Below are 20,427 nucleotides of genomic sequence, written 5' to 3'. Positions count from 1 at the left end.
TTTACGAAATAATGTGTATTTTAGTTTGTATGTCGAACTGTGTTTGAACTTTCCCGATTACGTAGAACATTTGAATTATGATCAAGATAATTCTTCACGGATCAATAGAATATATTTATGCTTTTTATCAAATGTCTTCTTCATGTCTGCAGTTATAGAAATATTTATCATAGAATGCTACAAATAAGAAATATATACATACCACAATATTTTATTATTAATGTTAATAATTTAGCTGCAAGTTGCAATTCATTGTAATGTTTTTAAGTACCATTATATTTAATTATGAAATTAAATTAAATGAATTAAATCTAATTAAACCTCTTTTTATCAAGCCATTGAAACTGTAAACCATTTCCTCAACCTCGTGTAGCAGTCAGGTAAAAAGAGAAAAAAAAACATTATACATTTGCTCAATATAAATATCTTTATTTTTTTTTTATTTTTACTGTCATGCTGATTTCTCTATATATGTTACATAATATTTATATATTACACGTTATTAGGTATACGCTAGACATAACATAAGCTCATTCATTTTTTTATAAGTTATATGAGATATTTATTCTAGTTTATTTCGTTTTGTTGTGGCAGAAGTATATTGCATTATTAAAAAAGTCACCCCAAGTTATTCTTGTTATGAATATTAACTCATAAATTAGGCTTGCAACGAATAGTATATTAGAATAATAGTATATAGCCCCCTGACCGAATATTAGGCAAAAGTTCGAAGATGATTATGTACCAATGACTTCTTAAATTATTATAAAAGAAATGACAACCATACCCTTCTAAATTTTGATTACGATAATAATTCAAATACATAGAAACCTAAACTTTTCTAATATATAAGATCATTATGTACCTCTGTTATGTACCAATGACTACTTAAATGATTATAAGAAAAATGAATGCATACGTAATGATGAAACGTACGTATTCGGCCGAGTATAATAAAAAGCAGCCGAATATGCCGAATACCGAATAGCAACCGAATATTCGTTGCAAGCCTATTATAAATAAAAAAAATAAGTGTAGTAAGTATGGATAAGTAAAGACATTATTTAGTCCCGAAACGTGACGTTTGTATTTGTCCTTTTGCAAAATCATTTTTAACTAAAATGCAAAATTATACAAAACTTGTAACTAAATTATTTATATACACTTAGTATTATCAACGATAAATCAACTCTTCAAGTTATCACATGAAAGGTTAATCGGGAAAAATATTAAATAATCGTAACAATTAAATAATTATATAAATTAAAAATGGTTACTCTTACAACACTTTTCACTACAAGCTACTTTTATACAACCGAAGAAAGGCAGTTATTTATTTTGAATAAATCTAAGGATTACTTAATAAAAACTTAAATACCCACAATTGTGCTGGTGAAACCACGAATGTTAACGGAATACAAAATATAAAAAAAAAAATCATGAATGCTAACAATGGAAATATCAATAAACTTTATTGTGTTTCAAACAAAAGAGGTTCAGCTACCTATACCGTAGAAAGAGCCTTTCATAGAGTAGGCATTTCAGTATAGATACTCGAAGTGGATGTAGAGGATATCGACGAACACTAAATTACAAAATTTTAGACAAATATGACTTGCAAATAAGTCTTTTCAATAATGTAGTTACATTTCATTCAAAAAAAAACTTTAGGAAATGTTTTCAATTAGATTTTCTTAACTAGTATTTAAATCCAATCTAATGACAGTTTATTGACTCTTATCCCTTATATTGGTCATATAATATTTTATTTAAGTTCGTAAATATAGAAAATAGGTTTCATAAAATGTAGTAATATGACTCTTTGTATTATTCAAATTGACGACGAATAAACAAACTGTACAAACAAGCAAATAACAAAAAAGATCTTGTGGAACAGGCAGAGAGATCAAAAGTGGTTTTAAAGTTTAAAATCTAACAATAAATTCACTACAAGTTTAAGATATAAAGTATACATATTATGTACATTAAAAGAAAAAAAAAAGATATTATGACAATTCTTTAAAACAAAAAATATTTTGTATTACTTAAGAATACTGGTAACTTTACAATTATCTATTCAAGATAATATTTTAATGCAAGTGTACAAATTTCTTATTAGTAAATAAAGACATAATATAATATATGATACTACCGACATTATTGAGGCTAACTGCCGAAACGTGAGTAAGATTCAACTTTACATGATAATTCACTATCCAAATATAGTATTAAAAGTTTGTATTGAGAAGATAAACTATAAATTATATTAAAACTAATACAAGACTTTTTTTTAAATTTATTGCACTGTTTAAGACAATTGAAAAATATCATTGAAAAATAACGCTGTACTCGAAAGTAGTGCTATTAGTATTAAAAGTTCAAATATAAATAAGACTATTATCTAATGTATTCCGAATATATTTCAAAGTTAAAATAATCACATACGTCACAAAAAAAAACCAATTGTACCATTTTGCTATCTGTTCGCCCTTTTAAGTACTCCTGTACAATTCAAAAACACGGGTTTCCATAAAATGTTACAACGTGTTACATGTGAAACGTACTTCTTTACGTTTTACGTTTCGAGTGCTAAGCTCTAACCAACACTTGGTATTACGGCTTGAAACACAAATGATACGATTATTGAACGTGTAGTAAAAACTTAACTCGAAGACAGAAGAAAGGTTAGTTTATTACTTCCCTTATTATAATACAACCGTTTTCTTGTTCCGAAACATAGAATTGACCTATTGGGGTAATTGAGCTGGATTTAGTATCAGTGGATTGATGATATATTCATAACCTCAGTAAGGCATCAAACTTTCAAGGACATACTCTGGTTCAGAGTTCACGACCTTGACATCTGACACAGATGAACACAATTACGAAAGTTTCCTTGCAAAAGGGAACTGGGATTTCGCAGCACATATAACGTAATGTTGCTCCACAAGATCTAGAAGAATACAATTCCTCCTTCAACCTTCTTGGACACTCGATAAAGGAATCTAAGAAAAAATATCAATTTAATCTTTATTAAATAGAAATTTATAAGAAATACAAAGTTATATATTATCTTGATTATTTCTTTATCTTAAAAACAAGGTTGATGACAAGGATCGTTTATAATTTTTAACCAGATTTGTTTTATTCTTAACCCAGTACACATTTAAACGATAAATAAATCATCAAATTTCATTTCCAAACCACAGATATAATTTAAGAATCAAAATTGCCTCCGTCCGTTGTCTGAGCCGTTTCTTCAATCGTCACTTAGTCGTCTTGATTTCTTCTTTTTGCTTTTCTCCATCGCTTCCATTCTCATATCTTCTAGATCCTCCATTATACCTTAAATACAAAAAAAATGCATATTTATATAGATATCTTAACAAATCGGTACTATTTCTAGTATGCTAAGAAATAACAGAGCCTTATTACGTTTCCGCCATTGTGTAAGGGGCAGGGGTGGGGGGATCACCCCCTGAGGCGTACAGAAAAAAACAGGTACGAACAACTGTACCGCTTAAAAACATGAATAAAAAAAATTCACGAAAATCGGTTGAGTAGTTAACGTTAACGCGTAACAAATACTCATTTTCATATTTACAAGATTGGTTAGGATATCACCGCCTACGTATAACAACAGGTATTTGAATCAAGCATTTGTATATAAAGGGTTTCATCGATTGTTAATATGAATATACAAACGCAGGAACTGAGATTATTTGTGTTAGTGTTTGTAATTATGACGCATTACATGCACAATTGGCGATTAAGGATTACGATTAATTAATTAACTAATGTCAAAAATGCTCATGCAATCTGCATTTTTTGGATGAAAATCTGTCACATTCGTTACCAACTCGTAATACAGCAGCATGGTGGAATAAGCTAGACACCTTCTCCACGGAAGCTTTTGTCGAGCAGCGAAATATTTACAGACAATTAAAGACATGCTAGTCTGTCGGCTTTGCAAGCTCTGCCACCGGACGTAATAATAAGGCAATGACATAATACACTAGCATCGTAAGTATTTAAATTCGACCTAAATTTAATCTTTTTTGAATGATAATAATAATTCAAGCAGACTAAAAACTTTACCTAAATATAAAATATTTAGTTACAGTCAATTGAGATTGCATACATAAAAATAATCCGTATACCTATTTTCTTGCTAATATATTCTTCGCGCTGTTGTCTGGCGAAGCTCGATTCCATCATGGGATCGTCTTCGTCGTCTATGTGCCGGTATCTGGAAAATAATAAAATAAAAACAATGACAAAAAATGCCGATAACGTTATAGTACGAATAATTAATAATTCCCTGCACTACTTAGTACAGTCCACACAACAAGTATGTCCCTCGCGAATTCCATTTATTTATGTTTGTTAGGTTTCTATAAATATGTCCGTGTCGTATATGTATATTTTTTAGTTCTCTACCCAAATAATATAAAACATTTTAAAACCCTTACGAATATGTTTAACTATGTTCAAGTTGGGAAAATAAATAATTGTCTAAGAGGTCAGTGATCAGGATCTGTGAAGAATGCCCTCACAATATTAAATACTTTTATAGAATATTAGGTACACGGGATTAAAGAATACATTAAAATCTCTTATATCTATGAGAATATAATAAATGAAAATAAAATGCTGCTGAGAGATAGACGTTTGTGCAAGTCGACAGAAGGGTACCTCCCACCCTCTTATTAGGGAGGGAGGTGTCCTGGGTATGTGATCTAGACAAAATGCATTCGACATTTGTCCAGGCGATATCAAAGTTTTCTTTCGTCTTAATTATTAAATGGAAATAAATGCACGGCGTAATGAAATATTTCCATATATTCTAGCCGTTTCTCCATCGACTTTCGTTATGTAACTTTATATTTATTCTACCATCAAAGGAGCGATACTTTGTATTGTTTCAATTAGAAAGAGTCATAACATCTTAGACACCTTGACAGCACCTTAATGGTGTAACAATTCGTTTATATTTCTTATAAAGCCAGTGTCTAAAGAGGCACACGCAAATAACCATAGCCGACTTCAAAAATAAATTTAAAAAAAAACTAGTTAATCAACTCGTAACGTAAAGGTTATTTTCTATTTCAAATATATAAAGTTCTTTTTATTATAAAATAACTTACTTTGACTTATCGTAGCCAAATATTTCCTTAATGTGCTTCGAGTAGTCCATGTTCTCGTCGCCGTCGTCGATGAAGTCATCCATCTCCGAATCATATTCCGAGTCAGAATCGAGCATGCGACCTTCAAATATATATAAAAAAATATTATATTAATCTTTTCAACTACATACATAGTTGCGGCGTGTGTGTGTGTGTTCCACGATAGGAATGGACATTAGAGAAGAGAAATCAGGCCCAAGATCATAAGCCTGTGCGTGTAAGGCACTGTAGCAGTTGTTTTAGACCATTTCTTAACAGAAAAAACCAATAACCAACAAACGCTCGTGAATCCAATGCGGCATAACAAACATACTATATAACATAAGTATATCTTATGAGCTGATAACTATCTGTCGTATATTCATGAGGTGTAAGATAATTATATTATACAAACATTTTATTATACTTTATTTAATACTAGTTGCCGCCCGCAACTTCGCTCATATGGCATATGGGTGCCCATAAAAGCCTGATTATTTAGCGTTCTTAAAATTGTATTATTCTTAAATGTTCAGAAATAATAAAGCTTTATTATTATTATAGATTTACAATCAGACAATACTCACGTTTAGGTTTTTTTCTATCATCAGGATGTGGTTTCCTCCTGACATTGCTGGGCGGGAATTGTTTTGTGCCATTTTTGCCTAGTGAATTCACATGCTTATCAAAATCAAAACTATTCGACATTGCAGGTTTGCTCGGTCCTGGTAATTTTGAGTTAGGTGGCCGCTTTTCATCAGGTCGTTTTTGAGGTTGACCTTTACTGACTTCCGGTCGTTTCTCGGACCTGGCGTGGCCGTTTAACTTAGGAGAACTTTCACTAATTTTCTGTTTCGCTAAACCAATTCTATCCCTAGTATCATTTCTATTTATGCTTTGTTCCTTATTTAGTTTTGGCACGGGCTTCCCTTGTGAACTGTGTCCATTCATATACTTTTGATCGTTTGATTTTTGAGACGAACCTGTTTTCTTTATTTCTTTTTCATTCGAGTTTTTATCTATCCTGTATGTGTTTTGGCTCTTCAAGTCTATACTTTTATTAATTTCTTGTTCCCTTGAACCAATTTTAGCTCTATCTACATTTTTATCTGATTTGTATTTATCAGATGGTCTATTCTCTAATTTAGTTTTAATTTTATCTAATCTATCTCTGTTAAGTTTTATTTCACGTTCGTTTCTTTCTTTTTCAGCTTTCAATATTTCCCTTTCCTTATCTCTTAACCTCTTCTCTTCCCGTTCTAATTTTTCCTTTTGTAATCTCAATTTTTCTCTTTCCCTCTGTAACACGTCATGTTTTTCGCGTTCGCCGTCTTTTTCTCTTTCGTACGTTTTAGTTGGTACATCATTTTTCGGATTGGAATTTTTGTCACTTAGTTTTGGAATGCGTCCGAAAGTTGAAGGTTCTGTTCTTTTGGTTTTTTCAACGGTTCTTTCCTCTTTAGGAGCTGTAAGTGTTGAAAACGTGATTCTGTCAATTTATTTATTATAAGTCTAGAGTTACACACCATTAACTTATTCAATTAATAATCGAAATAAGCGAGAATATTTAGCAAAATAAAAAGTATCATAAAAATAAAATACAAATTGAGAACCAATTGAAAAAAAAATGATAATAATTAACTGGAATTATTCAGCATTATAAAAAAAAATAATGACAAATCCAAAACGTTAAGAATACAGGTAGGATTACCAAGTTGTGAATATTTTTTATTGAAACAAGATTTATTATAATAAACAAAAATTATAATAAATAATATTCCATTATTATTCACTATAAAAATATATACATGACATTTGAAAGCATTATGCTGAAGTGTTAATGGAATGTTATAGCTATTATGTTTGAATTACCTATCTTTTATCTATCAGGTTAAAATTAATTATGCATAGTTATTATTAGTTGAAAGTATATTAATAAATGAGATATTTTTTTGTGTTCCATAACTGAAAAAACTTCTAAACCAATATACATAAAACTTATATCAGAAAATACAGCTCACTTAGGAGAATATTTTAGAATATAATATATGGCAAACCACATCTGTGAAGGGCAGTAACGTTTGACGCGGATGTTACAGCTCGGAGCAGCTAGTATATAATATTTAAGGTAATAATAATGATTACATTGAAACAACATATACCCACAACTACATATTATAGACGGTACACACGAAACACTAACTGATTTGAGGGCCATTTGAATGCAATCACATACTTTGATATATTGCTTTCGTGGAGGCAGTATTCAAATGTAATAATCATATATTAATAATATAACTTTACAACATTAAATTGAATGACTATTTACTACCACTAAGGTTGATGTTAGTTATTAATTTAAATTAATAAGATGTACTTTTAAATTTATAAAAAAAAATCTTAAGATTTTATAAAATGTAATAAGAAATAATTTTGAATATTAAATACCTTTGCGACCACCGGCCTTTTCAGCATCGATACGTTCCTGTCTCCTTTGACGACGCGCCATTTCCTCTTCGTATTCCCGTTTTTGTTTCTTCGTCATGAGTCTATCGGGTTCCGGCTCTGTGACAAGTTTCTTTGTGGCCACTTCAATGGGAACACTCTTTTTTTGTTCAGCCAGTTTCAACAATTGATTAAAATCTAAAGGTGGTGGTGCTGGCTTTCTGATTTTTGGTTTCTCAGGCTTTTCATCTTTTTTCTTTTCAGGTTCATACTTTTGAGGGGGACTTAAATCTCCATCTGAAATTGTAAATGATAATTATATATATAGTTTAATTGAACTGATATGTTTGAACACTAGTTTTACTATTACATTCACATTTACATTCCAGAACTTTTTTGTTAATTATCATTATGATTCTACTATGATTGTAACTTATAGAAAATGTATAGTGGATGTCATATTTCTAGTGGTACTAAAGCTGGACAAAACACTGTACTAACCATCATTATCAGTCCGACGTCTTCTTTTATGAGGAACTGGCTCCTCTTCATGTTGCAGTGCATGTTTAACTCTTTCTCTTGTACCATTTAAATCTTTACTCACATTATTGGCTACAAAATTATTTAAAAATTTTGAATATATTAAGATACTGCATGAAATAAAAAGTAGTGATTATATTCTACAACTTAAAGGTATAGTGATAAGGTGCTTAATCACTTCCCCTTAATGAAGATACTGTTCCCATTACCAGTTTCCATATAATTATTCCTTCACTGTAATGCTCTCAGTGATAGATTTTTACAAAAAAATTATCATTTTACAGTTACAACTTAAAAACAAATGAACATCTGAGTAATTAGTTGATAAACATCACATATTGTCTTGTCTTCAGGCCAATTTAATTGCATGAATTGTATATCACTCTCACATTAAGATGTGATCTTTCTTAATTAACTGAGCTTTATACTATTGTATCACATGCAAAAGCTTAATTAAAAACCTATTGTTACTTACTACCTGGTGCAAATTTTGGCTTGTCTGGCACTTTACTATATTTTTGCATCATTTTCTCATAAAGGGCAGCAGCTTCTTGTGATTCATAACCATAGTCATCCTGGTCTGGTTGGTCAGGACCTTCCCTAGTCACAGCGGTATGTTCTGTGTCAATTGCGTCTGCTAATACTGATTTATTAGCAGACTTAATCACTTTAAGGGTCTTTTGAATCTTTCTTAATGCCTTAAAAATACAAAATCTATTGATTAAGATATTTTAAGTATAATTCTATGTAGAATTTTTATAATAATAAGCAATATCAAAGTAAAGATTGTCTACAAAAACTATGCCTTATTTTTGTATGATTTTTCTTTTATTTCTTTATATATTTTATACATATATTATAATACTATATAGTAACCTTTGGGTCTCGCATTGCAAGTAGCTCATCTCTTTTCTTTTGTGCATCTATTTTTTTCTGTCTTTCTTCTTCTTCCTTTTTCGCCAAAAACTTTTGAATATTGGCTGACAATCGATCTCGTGGTTTCAATTCCTTCTTTGGAGGATCAAACCGGGCTTTGTAATACATACTTTCCTAAAATCATATGAAATAATAATATAAGTAAATAGCTAAAATAATTTTAAAACATATTGTAATCAATTGTATTGTAATCATTACTATTATTTTTTATAATAAAGAGTTATTAACGATATCCTTAACTTTCCTACATAATTATCAAGTAAGATATAAAAAACAATATTTTTATAAATAAAATAAAAGTTGGTGCACCCTAACCATTAGGATTTTTTTTTCAATAATAGTATATAAGTTTTTAGGAGTTACAAAATTAACAAACTAATGTTTGTTTATTCCAATTAAATGAATAGACAAAATTACTTAATCATGATAAGTACACTAAGTATATAAACTTACAGCAGATGACTTTTGTTGTTGATTTCGTTGAGCAGCCAGTAAAGTTTCTCGAAACTCCATTTTGGAATAATTAAGTAATTATTTACTTGTAACGCTCAATTAAAATAACAACATAGTGAACTTTGCGAAGAGTATTTACGATTTTTAGCTAAATACGTGTCAGACCTCGACACACTATCCTACCATTTTCTGGAAACATACTAAGCACAGAGTAGATTAAATTTGAGAGTTTATAACTTAATGTCAGTTTATAGCAAATTAACAGATAATTAATATTTCATATGTTTGATTATACGATTCATTCAATTCAATTGTTTATTTAATAACTTTTGGTTGTGCCAACCAGAATTTACAATCCATATTAATCTAACAACAATTGTATGGTACTTCAATTGTGTTAAGAGTTGTGTTGTGTTTTGAGATAATTTAACATTTTAATTTTTAAAGTGTTAAATCAATTACTTTACATAAAATATATAAACAAACGTAAAATACAAATAAAAAATAGTATAATAAATGCACTTACTATTAATACATACAGAACGATTGTTTAATATTACATTCGTAATATTATATTTTTAACTAGTATACTGAATAATGAATCCTAATAAAAACAATATGGCAGCACTAACAATTTTGACGTTGACGTAGTTTTCACATCTGTCTCTTTCTTTTTAAAGTTCTTGTTGAAGAGTGGAAATATGGTTCGTGTTTAAATTGTGTTATTTATCTATAATTTTCTTAGTAATCCTTTTTAATCAAATAAAATTTTGTTCATTTTTGTTTATTAGTGGTGAATACAGTGACGCCGATAATTGTATTTTTGATTTAAGTATACTGTTGATACAAAAAAATGTTAACCTTTCTGTCGTTCTACAGGCAACCTCCAAGAAGAAGACTAGGAAGCTGAGAGGACATGTGAGCCATGGTCATGGACGTATCGGTAAATATTTTTAATTAATTTGGTCATTTAAACCCCTAAATAAAAAATATTCACGCACTGCAATTGTACATTCATGTGTTTTTTTTTCATATTTTCTTCGATACTTTTAAGAATGAATTTAATTTGAATGTATTCCAATGTATAGGTAAACATCGCAAGCATCCTGGAGGTCGCGGTAACGCTGGTGGTGAACATCACCATAGAATAAACATGGACAAATACCATCCAGGATACTTTGGCAAAGTAAGTCAAAAATTGTTTAACGTATAAGATAACCTTATTGTCGTGTAGAAGTAATATCTTAAGAATATAATCTGTAACTATTAATAATTTTATTTAGATTGTGCTTAATTACAAAAACAACATTATATTTTACTGAAACTTATTTACAAGTATCATTATGTTTTAGTTTCTAATTCTCTTATCTGTTTGTTGTGTTCTGGATATTATCACTACTGTAAGGCTAATTCATTGCTTGTTTATTGTAGCTTGGTATGAGAAATTACCATTTAAGAAGGAACAAGGAGTTTTGTCCTGTGCTGAACTTGGACAAACTTTGGACTCTGGTTTCTGAACAGTCGCGGCTTAAATACGCCAATGCCACAGATGGAAAAGTGCCTGTTATTAACATTGTGAAGGCTGTAAGTATATTACTTGCTAAACAAATATATATTTCAAATTATATGCAATAAACAGTTGCTTGAAAGAATTTAATCTGTAAACAAGAAACATGCAGAAATGTCTTACATATTTTATCATCTATATTTCATTGTCTACAAATATTCTATTTATGCATAGACTTTTTTTGGTGGGCTGACACATGATTTTCATTTTACAGGGTTACTACAAATTGCTCGGAAAGGGCAAGCTACCCAAACAGCCCGTAATTGTGAAGGCCAAATTCTTTTCAAAAACAGCAGAAAGGAAAATCAAGGAAATTGGCGGGGCATGTGTTTTGTCTGCATAATTTAAGTTTAATAAAATTTTAAAAACATACATTTTCTTCCATTACTTATTTATACTTTAATCTAAATTTAAATCATACCTCTGTTAGATGTGGCACACAGTCATGTTAATGTGAAATCATTTTTGACATTTTATATTGGTATATAACTTAATATTTCATTTTAAAGACAAGAATTGAATAGCTATATGCATGAGTTGATATCCTCTAAACTGGACTGCCAGTAGACAACTTACTTTACACAACTACATAAATATAAACAGAATCTAATCTTATACAAAGTAACTACTAGTGTTGCTGTTAGGTTACAGATGACTATTTTTTCAAATTAAAGTTTAAGGAAAACTTAGTTTTCGTATAGTTTTGAACTAATACATGCAGGATACACAAGGTTACTAATTTAAACACAATTTGTATGCAATTTGCCCTATACAGGCCTTTATTAGATGCAATTTTTTTAAAATATTTAAATTACAAACTTGTTTATTTGATATTTCGGATGAGTAAGGACAAATAACAATTCATTATATATTAAATAAAGTATTTAATATTACATTAAAATTGTAATACAATTGTAAAATAATTTTCATTTTTATTAAAAATAACATGCAAAATTATTGCAATAATTATACTTATAGAAACATACATTTTAATTTCTATCAGAAAATCCTAAAAATAATGACTAAAACCACAGTATATCAATCTTAAATAAGGCAATTAATTATGTTAAAAAAAATATTCCAGCTAAAATTCAAATAACATTTCAATAGAGACAATTAATAATTGGTATCTATTTTTATTAAGTTTCTTATAAAACTATACACTGGTATCTTCATAATACTTCTTTGATACTACATACATACTTTCATGCAAACTAAGGTCATAAATAATTTACAGGATATAATGAGTACATTAATATACTTTAGATTGAAATGGAAATATAGCCTTAGCTATTTAAAACTTAATCATTAAATAGTTTGTTCACCTAAGCTAGCAAATGATGTGATTAGAGTAATCCTTATTCTGTTAATGTACCAGTCAAATAATAATTTATATTTAGGTATAAATTGTTACAGTATGTGATCTAATGGGTTGATGCTGTGGTCTAATAGGAGCCAGTTCTGTTCTTATTTGTGTCTGATCATTTGCTGTTTGTGTCTGTGCTGACTCCTGTGGCCGAGCCTGCTTGGCCTTTTTCCTTGCGGCATCACTCTCAGCATAATACATGCCAAGTCTTGTTTTGATTGCTGCTAAAGCCGCACCATTGATCTCATCATGAAAGATATTTGTGTACCTCCATTGTTTTACGATAGGCCCCTTTTTTCTTTCTTTTTTAATTTTCTTTCCACTTTTCTCATCACTATCTTGAATTTCAGATTCTTGATTATAAGGAGCATTTGCTATAGCCAATGTATTATCTTGCTGAGGTTCTGGTTTTGTCTGTAGTAAAATGAAAGCTGTGGGCTGGGTTGCTCTCGTTACAGTTGATTGTAAAAGTATTCCCATACCTTGAGGACCATTTTGTGTTGGGTAAAAGTTTGTTGAATTTGTTGTTGTGGCCAAAGCTGTTTGGTACTGATTTTCAAAGTAGTTCTCTGCAATATTAACAAGATGACCACTTCCTGGATATGCAATGGGGGTGAAAGTATCCTGTGGAGCTGGATGCTGTGTCTGTTGATTTTGTTCATTTTGTAATTCTAAATCTATATGCCTCTTAGATTTAGGCATTGTAGCAGATATGTTATCAGGATCATAGGTTTTTATGTAATCTTTCCACATCTTTGATATGTTAATTTCTAATCCAGCAATTTTATCAAGTCTTATAAAATCTTTTAGTCTGTGTGTATGAACAATAGAATAGATATGATTTTTAATTTGTTCTATGACTGTTGTTGGAAGACGCACCTCACCAGAACGTCTGTGACTATTTTTCCCTCGATTGTCACTAGGAAACATTACACCATCATCCATCTTCTTGCAGAGTACTCTGACTTTTCTTTCTGTTATGGCATGAATATTCTTAAAAGCAGTCTGACAAACTTGAGTTTCTCTTCCTTTAACTCTTACAAAGTATTCAAATGTACAAGTACGCCTGCTACTAGACTTTACCCTTTTTCGTTTAACATCTACTTGCCTCATAAGACCAAAAAGGTAAGCATTTTGCTCATCATGTGTCTTCATGGAATAGAAACCTTGAAATGTTTTGAGTCTCACATCGTCGGGCACTTTCTGAAAACATTGACGGCGACAGTTGCAATCGGGACCGGGTTGTTTCGGTGGAACAACTTTCCCATTTGCGTTTATGTATTCTAGTCCAGCAATCCTCAGCCGCTTTTGTTTCTGTTTGTGCCATTCTAGAATAATAAAAATAAATTATTTACCAAAAGTATAAAACTACATTTATAAGCATAAAGTTGAAAAAAAATGTTTATGAAAGAATAAATTAATAGATAAATATTTCCAAAATATTATATGCTAATACATTCATAGATACGCATATTAGACTATATAATTGTAACTAATACCATAAGATGTTGCTTTTAGTTATACCGTATATAACATTTAAAAAAATCAGTAATATTAAGAAACAAAAATCAAAACAACGTAATAACAGTTTGTAATTCAACTTACGTATCAAAAAAGTAGTAAGAGTCAAATATTGAATACTTTCCTAAACGTCAAACAATGGAAATAAACGTATAGGAATTGGCATATTATGAATGATAGTATGCATAAATTTTGAGTTAAAGACCTCAAAATTACCTTCTGGGTTTCGTGTGCGTCTTTTCACAACTTTACCATTTTTAGTTAACTTTACTTTTCGGTCATCGCTTGAGACATCCGCCATTTTAATATCAAAGAAAGTTAGTGTTTTTTTAAATCACCGCGCATAGATTCTAAAGATTGTGTATCATTCAGCCATAGTTCATACTCTGATAGAAAACATTACAGGTAATTCTAAAAGTAAAATAATATAATGTTACTAATTCTCTTAGATTACCCAAAAATATTTAATTTCTTAAAAGAAAGGTAGAAAAGATAATTCTTTGATACATTTCGCATGTCTTTCAATGTAAACGTTTTATGTTTCACCAATATTCTATCCTTATGAAATACGGACTAGTAGTAAAAAATATAGATATGATTATGATTTTGAAAACCCTATTCATATATTAAACTGATAGGGATAAGATCGTATAAGAAAAGTCGACACAAAATTATGCTACACTACATGCCTGCTTATAACCTATTGTGCTCTGTGTTGCAAAATCGATTTAACTTATGTTAATATTATTTACTTGGTGGTAAGGCTTTGTGCAAGCTCGTCTGTGTCGATACCTCATCAGATCAGCATTGGCGATATAAGTAATGGTTAATATTTCTTACAGCACCATTGTCTATGGGCAGTGATGACCATTTACCATCAGGTTGTCCGTTTAGCCATCCGCTTACATATACAATAAAACATATTTATATATTATTAATTTTCCAAATGAACATTTCATTAACAGCTAAGAAATATCTGTAAACTTGGAACTTTTCTGTAGACTTTAGAGACTATGTATGTGTATGTGGCTCTCCTATTGGAGGAAATCAATTTTTTATACATTTTTTAATTCAATTTATAAAAAAAAACACGTGTGCGTCTCGAGACGTCCGACAGAAGTGATAACTTAAACTAATCGCTGCCGTATGCGTAAGAGTAAGGGAAGCCAGACAGACTAGCGCCATAACGCGTTACGCAACGAAGCAGCTTATTCTCCCATAAGAAGTTATCACTTCAAAAATTATTTCCTCTCGTCAAGCTAAGACAGTATTTTCGAATGATTTCTAATAATTATATTTTATTTTTAATTGTTAATACTACAGTATATATCCCTATCCATAGATAATACATATATGTCCCTATCTGTCATTTAAATTTCATTTTTCAATTTGACATTACCACGGTGATTGTATTCTCTTTGACATTTATTCATTATTGTAAGTTAAAAAACGGAGTTAATTGTTTTTCTTAGTTCACTCTCTTTAAATTACGTTCTCTCAAAATATTCTACCATTAAACCTATCTAAGGAAATCATCTTACTTAGTTGCGAGGTGAGTACATAGAAATAGTTGAATTTGTGTTGGAATATACTAAAAAAACAACTAAATACAAAAAATATCTTTATTAGAGATCTTCGTGTTTTGTTTATCCATATTACTAGAACTGATTCTTTTTGCAAATATAAGGAAGGCTTTGCTATGATAAAATTATTTTTAAACAAAATTTCATTATCATAATTTTTTTAATAAATATTTATTACACCACTTTATTGATAAAACGATAAGACTATATTGAATCATCTTTAGTGTTACTAATCATCCTGCAATATTTTACTGACATTTTTTAGACCAAAATGACTTTCCAATCTCCAATGCCGAGTCGAGAATTCCTGTGGGACATCTTTAGAAGGTATGTTTTCCCTAATTCACTTTAAATATTAATATTTTAATATTATTTAATGTAAATATTATTTATAGAGTGGACAAAGACAGAAGTGGTTACATATCTGCTGATGAACTGCAACAAGCTCTTTCAAATGGTACATGGAATCCATTTAATCCAGAAACAGTACGATTGATGATTGGTATGTAGACAGTTTACTAAATATTATTGTATTACGAAACAAAAAGTGTAAAAGTAGTATACATTAAAACAAAACATTTTACATAAAGTTTTAAATATGAATATATAAACTTTATATTGCATATTTCCAAAGATTTGCTTTTTAAATAATAAGAAAATGTTTATTTTGTAATAGAATATGTTTTACAGAAATTGACTCATACACAAAAACTTCAGATTTAAACAGATAGTACTTTATTTCATAATATTTGATAGACAAATTACAGAGCAACAACTCTCGTTAAAAATATCATCTCAGATGTTTGATTGCATACAGTGTGTTTTTATCTTACCCATAAAAATATTATCTTAATATCTGAAATAACCTACAATTTCCTTGTGCAAACAAATTTATCACATTTATAACAAAGTTAAAAGAATTTTCTGTTGTATAAATTTATTAAGGTCCAAGTTCCTTAAATGATGTTTAGATATGAATCTATTGATCTAAGAACTAATTTGTACTGATGAATATTATTTATAATTTTGATGTAAATTTACAGGTATGTTTGATAAACAAAATAGAGGTGTTATATCATTTGAAGATTTTGGAGCACTTTGGAAATATGTTAGTGATTGGCAAAACTGCTTCCGATCATTTGATCGCGACAACTCTGGAAACATAGATAAAGTGGAGTTAAAGAATGCTCTTACTGCTTTTGGCTATAGATTATCTGATGATGTTGTTAATATAATGGTCCAGAAATTCGATAGATTTGGAAGAGGAACAATACTTTTTGATGACTTTATTCAATGCTGCATAACTTTATATGTAAGTTGTTGTTACATTCAGTAAATTGATTGATTATTAATTATTACTTTAAGTAGTTAGTTCCAACCACAAATCAACTAGTCTGTATTTTCATACTATAATACTAAGATATTATGCATAGCAACAATACAGATATATGTTATTTAGAACCAAAAATTTATTTTCATGAAAGTTTATCTTGAATGTTTATGACTGTTTTATCCATATTTCTCGAAAATCTATATTTTTATTAACAATTCTGTGATGTGATTACAGTTAGATTTATTTTTTATTTTTTTCTATAGATTCTATTAAAAAGAGACTAAACTTTTGTATGGTATTTTTCACTTAAGTAACTGATAAGTATTTGGCTCACAAGCCCTTTAAAAAGTGTGGTAAAAATAGTTAATCCAGCATAAGCCCTCTTAATAATTGATTATGATCAGGAATTAGTAGCTCTTAATTTAAAATAAATTTCCTCATAATTGAAATTGAATCATTACCATTTAATTTGAAAATAATGGAAATTTAAATTAATAATTTAATTGTTATTTTGAAGCAATTGAAACATTAAAAATGTAAAATAGTCTGTTTATCAAGTCATAAATATTTCAGATAAGAATTAATACCATTGAACTCCTTTCAATAGAATCATTGTTTTATCCCTTTTTCTCGAAAATATATTGTTTCTAATATCTGAATTTTTTTATCATTGCTGTGATAAAGGCTGTAAAAGATTAAACCTTGTTTTAATAAATCTTTATTTATATCTTTCAGACTCTAACTTCAGCTTTTCGACAGTATGATACAGACCAAGATGGTGTGATAACCATACACTACGAGCAGTTTCTAAAAATGGTGTTTGGACTAAAGGTATAATAATGTAACAGCAACAGAATGATGTTTACAAAAGACATAAAATATGATATTTTTGAGTTTGATACTGTTCAAATGTAACAATTATGACAAATCATCATTTAAATGTATGTTATTTTATATATATATATATATATATATATATTTAGCCTATTCCAACAACCAATATATATATACCATGCAAACTGTTAATAGCTCTGTTATATTATGCACTAAAAACAGTTCTTGATTAATATATAATAATAATTTTTAAAACGTCAATATTCTACTTAACTACATCTACTTTAATTGTACTTTTTAAGCTCCAATAACAAGTTCACTGACATTCAAAACACCGTTTTATCGTGAACCAATAATGATTACTTAGATCTTGACCAATTTCATTTCAATTTAAAGTTTTAGTTTCTTATTTTTACTCATGTCGTTGGAGTAGACTATGTTTCAGAAAGCAAAAAAGTTTTTATGTGTAAGAAATTTAATCAATATATTTTTATTGATTGTAACAAATGGTTCTGAATTCATTTTAACAGTATCGTGATTCAGATATCTTCTTTCATTATATACATATTTTTTTATATTCTTAAATATACTGTATATTAGCTTTTGTAAACTGTATTTGGTATATAACAATTAGATTGTGGCTTTAAAAGCAAAGCATGTTTCTTATAATCCTATTTAGATGGTGTACATTTTATATTTTTATAGCTTTGTTTATGATATCAATATGATTAAATTGAATATATTCTATAATTAATAATAATCATAATTAAATTGTTAGTGTTGCTTGATGATTAGTTGGTGCTTTACAATTTTTTAATATTAAGTTCTAGAACATTCATGTTTTTAATATAATATAATGTATAAAATAAATAAAAAAAAAATTATCAGATCCTATTAACTCATATTTATAACTTTTTCGTTATGTGTATCTCATATATAAAAATGGATGTTGGTGTGTATGGTCTGTTTGAGATTAGAATTTGATACTGTTGTCCCGATTACTGTAAGAGTTGGCACATGTAGGTATTTTAACATAGAGAAGGTTTTCATACTACGTGGGTAGTTGTTGTTCTAACGCGTCTGCTAGACGCCGCTGCAACACGTCGCCAGAACTGATAGTCTGTCTGAGTTTTGCTAGTTAGATATACCTATTCATTGATTTTATTTGGTTTCATCATTAGATTCTTATGAACTGCTTCCACAAGGTCAATATTGTTATTAATAAAAATTGCATGCACTCCTAACATTTTGCTAAAGACTTATTTATATACGAAACAAACATATAGATTTTTATATATTATTATTGTTTATTCTTGTTTCCGTTGATTAAGAAAGGAATAGGGACCTATTCTGATGCTGCATCGATAAATGTAAAGCTGTTTATTATATCTCATATATAGATAGAGTCTTAGGGTTTAGTTTGTAATAACCACAAGTGTTTTTTGTCTAACCGCGTATTTCTCTTCCGTCCAGTGTTGGCCGTAACGCCGTGCCTCAGATAACCAGCTTAAAGGTTTGGCCAAATGCGTACCTTAAGACCAATATTCATTTATTTTTAAATTTTTTACACAATGAGTTTTATTGCATTTAATTTAATTTTAATTCTGTCATTTTCAATATCAGTTTGTTCATATGGTCATTTTAATTTAAGGTCACAAATACAAATTTCAAATAATCATATCTAGCTCTCATATAATATTTTAAAAATTTTGACTGCCTTGTACAAGAGCTTTTTTAAATAAGAGTATACTGTACTTACAATCATAAAATACTTTTAACCATTTCGAATTTACTGGTAAAATTTCCATTCAATATAAAATTAGTTTATTCTGTTTTTTTTTTTTTAACTACAATGTGCAGTTCTCCACAAGGCAGGCTTAATTGTTTTGACTTGAAAAGATAAACTGTCTGCTGTGTGTTTCTCTAAGTGGCATGTACTCTGCATTGGTATATTGTTTATGTGCCAATTATGCATTGTGTATATTTAAAATGTCTATGTAAAAGATTATAAATGTAGGTGTTGCATGTTTATTGTTTGTCCTTGTTCTATCTTTACTTACTGCAAGCAAATACTTTATTTATATACAATTTTATTTGATATATATTATATTTGATGTCTCCTGAGGCTATTAGTGGTTAGTGTACTTTTATTATTATTTTTTGTTAAATTTAAACATAACTAAAAATAATTAACACTAATGCTACCTAGCCAGTGAGAAAATAATATATCACTAATTATTTTAGTGAGTCCACAACAAAAGACAAAAACTGTAATAGACTATATATTTTATTTATAACCAATTAAGCTTAAAATGTCAATTTTGTTTTGAGTAACTATTTTAGATTTAATATTGTTTACATTCTACTATATATATATATATATTTATTGGAATCTTTGTCATGGTTAAAGTTTGCTCAAATTAAAGAAATAAAAAAATGGGCTCAATGTCTATCAGAACATATTCAGCTTTATTATATAATTTTTTTTAATTTCATAATTGTATACAAAATATGCAATCTGAAATTAAATGTATATTTCTGTATTTTATGTATAATGTAGAATCGAGTCTGATATATCTTACTGTTGTATAATTCTATTGTTCTTTGAATAAATGTTTAAGGGCAAACTCTATCTTGGTTTCATTTTATATTAGTTGTGTATATTCTTATTAAATAATACAAAT

General features: G+C 29.0%; 4 protein-coding genes across 6 annotated transcripts; 2 read left to right on the top strand and 2 right to left on the bottom strand.

Moving 5' to 3' along the window:
• Positions 1-3,016: 3,016 nt before the first annotated feature.
• LOC113397196 (protein SPT2 homolog) lies at positions 3,017-9,753 on the bottom strand. The gene is made up of 9 exons (XM_026635427.2): positions 9,540-9,753; positions 9,027-9,200; positions 8,626-8,848; positions 8,112-8,222; positions 7,614-7,907; positions 5,753-6,631; positions 5,148-5,268; positions 4,161-4,249; positions 3,017-3,345 (listed from the first exon to the last, which is right to left on the bottom strand). Exons 1-9 carry the CDS (start codon positions 9,597-9,599, stop codon positions 3,260-3,262), a joined length of 2,037 nt encoding a protein of 678 aa, XP_026491212.1. The 5' UTR covers positions 9,600-9,753; the 3' UTR covers positions 3,017-3,259.
• A 409-nt stretch (positions 9,754-10,162) lies between these two features.
• Rpl27a (Ribosomal protein L27A) lies at positions 10,163-11,478 on the top strand. The gene is made up of 5 exons (XM_026635434.2): positions 10,163-10,243; positions 10,419-10,482; positions 10,628-10,725; positions 10,971-11,123; positions 11,321-11,478. The coding sequence occupies exons 1-5, from the start codon at positions 10,241-10,243 to the stop codon at positions 11,447-11,449; spliced, it is 447 nt and encodes a 148-aa protein (XP_026491219.1). The 5' UTR covers positions 10,163-10,240; the 3' UTR covers positions 11,450-11,478.
• Positions 11,479-11,970: 492 nt separating this feature from the next.
• LOC113397197 (uncharacterized) lies at positions 11,971-14,349 on the bottom strand. Of its 2 annotated transcripts, none has more exons than XM_026635428.2 (2): positions 14,210-14,349; positions 11,971-13,800 (listed from the first exon to the last, which is right to left on the bottom strand). In XM_026635428.2, exons 1-2 carry the CDS (start codon positions 14,292-14,294, stop codon positions 12,503-12,505), a joined length of 1,383 nt encoding a protein of 460 aa, XP_026491213.1. In that variant the 5' UTR covers positions 14,295-14,349; the 3' UTR covers positions 11,971-12,502. The 2 variants fall into 2 exon arrangements, with proteins under 2 accessions (XP_026491213.1, XP_026491215.1); XM_026635430.2 differs by having other exon boundaries at positions 14,078-14,292.
• A 1,057-nt stretch (positions 14,350-15,406) lies between these two features.
• On the top strand, positions 15,407-20,373 carry Alg-2 (Apoptosis-linked gene-2). Of its 2 annotated transcripts, XM_026635432.2 has the most exons (6): positions 15,407-15,545; positions 15,842-15,903; positions 15,972-16,078; positions 16,620-16,888; positions 17,645-17,740; positions 19,217-20,373. In XM_026635432.2, the coding sequence occupies exons 2-6, from the start codon at positions 15,848-15,850 to the stop codon at positions 19,226-19,228; spliced, it is 540 nt and encodes a 179-aa protein (XP_026491217.1). In that variant the 5' UTR covers positions 15,407-15,545; positions 15,842-15,847; the 3' UTR covers positions 19,229-20,373. The 2 variants fall into 2 exon arrangements, with proteins under 2 accessions (XP_026491217.1, XP_026491218.1); XM_026635433.2 differs by lacking the exon at positions 19,217-20,373 and having other exon boundaries at positions 15,414-15,545; positions 17,645-18,068.
• Positions 20,374-20,427: the final 54 nt, after the last annotated feature.

Source organism: Vanessa tameamea, chromosome 3 (genome assembly GCF_037043105.1).
Source record: "Vanessa tameamea isolate UH-Manoa-2023 chromosome 3, ilVanTame1 primary haplotype, whole genome shotgun sequence".
NCBI classification, from domain to species: domain Eukaryota; kingdom Metazoa; phylum Arthropoda; class Insecta; order Lepidoptera; family Nymphalidae; genus Vanessa; species Vanessa tameamea.
This window is presented reverse-complemented; position numbering and strand designations above follow the sequence as displayed.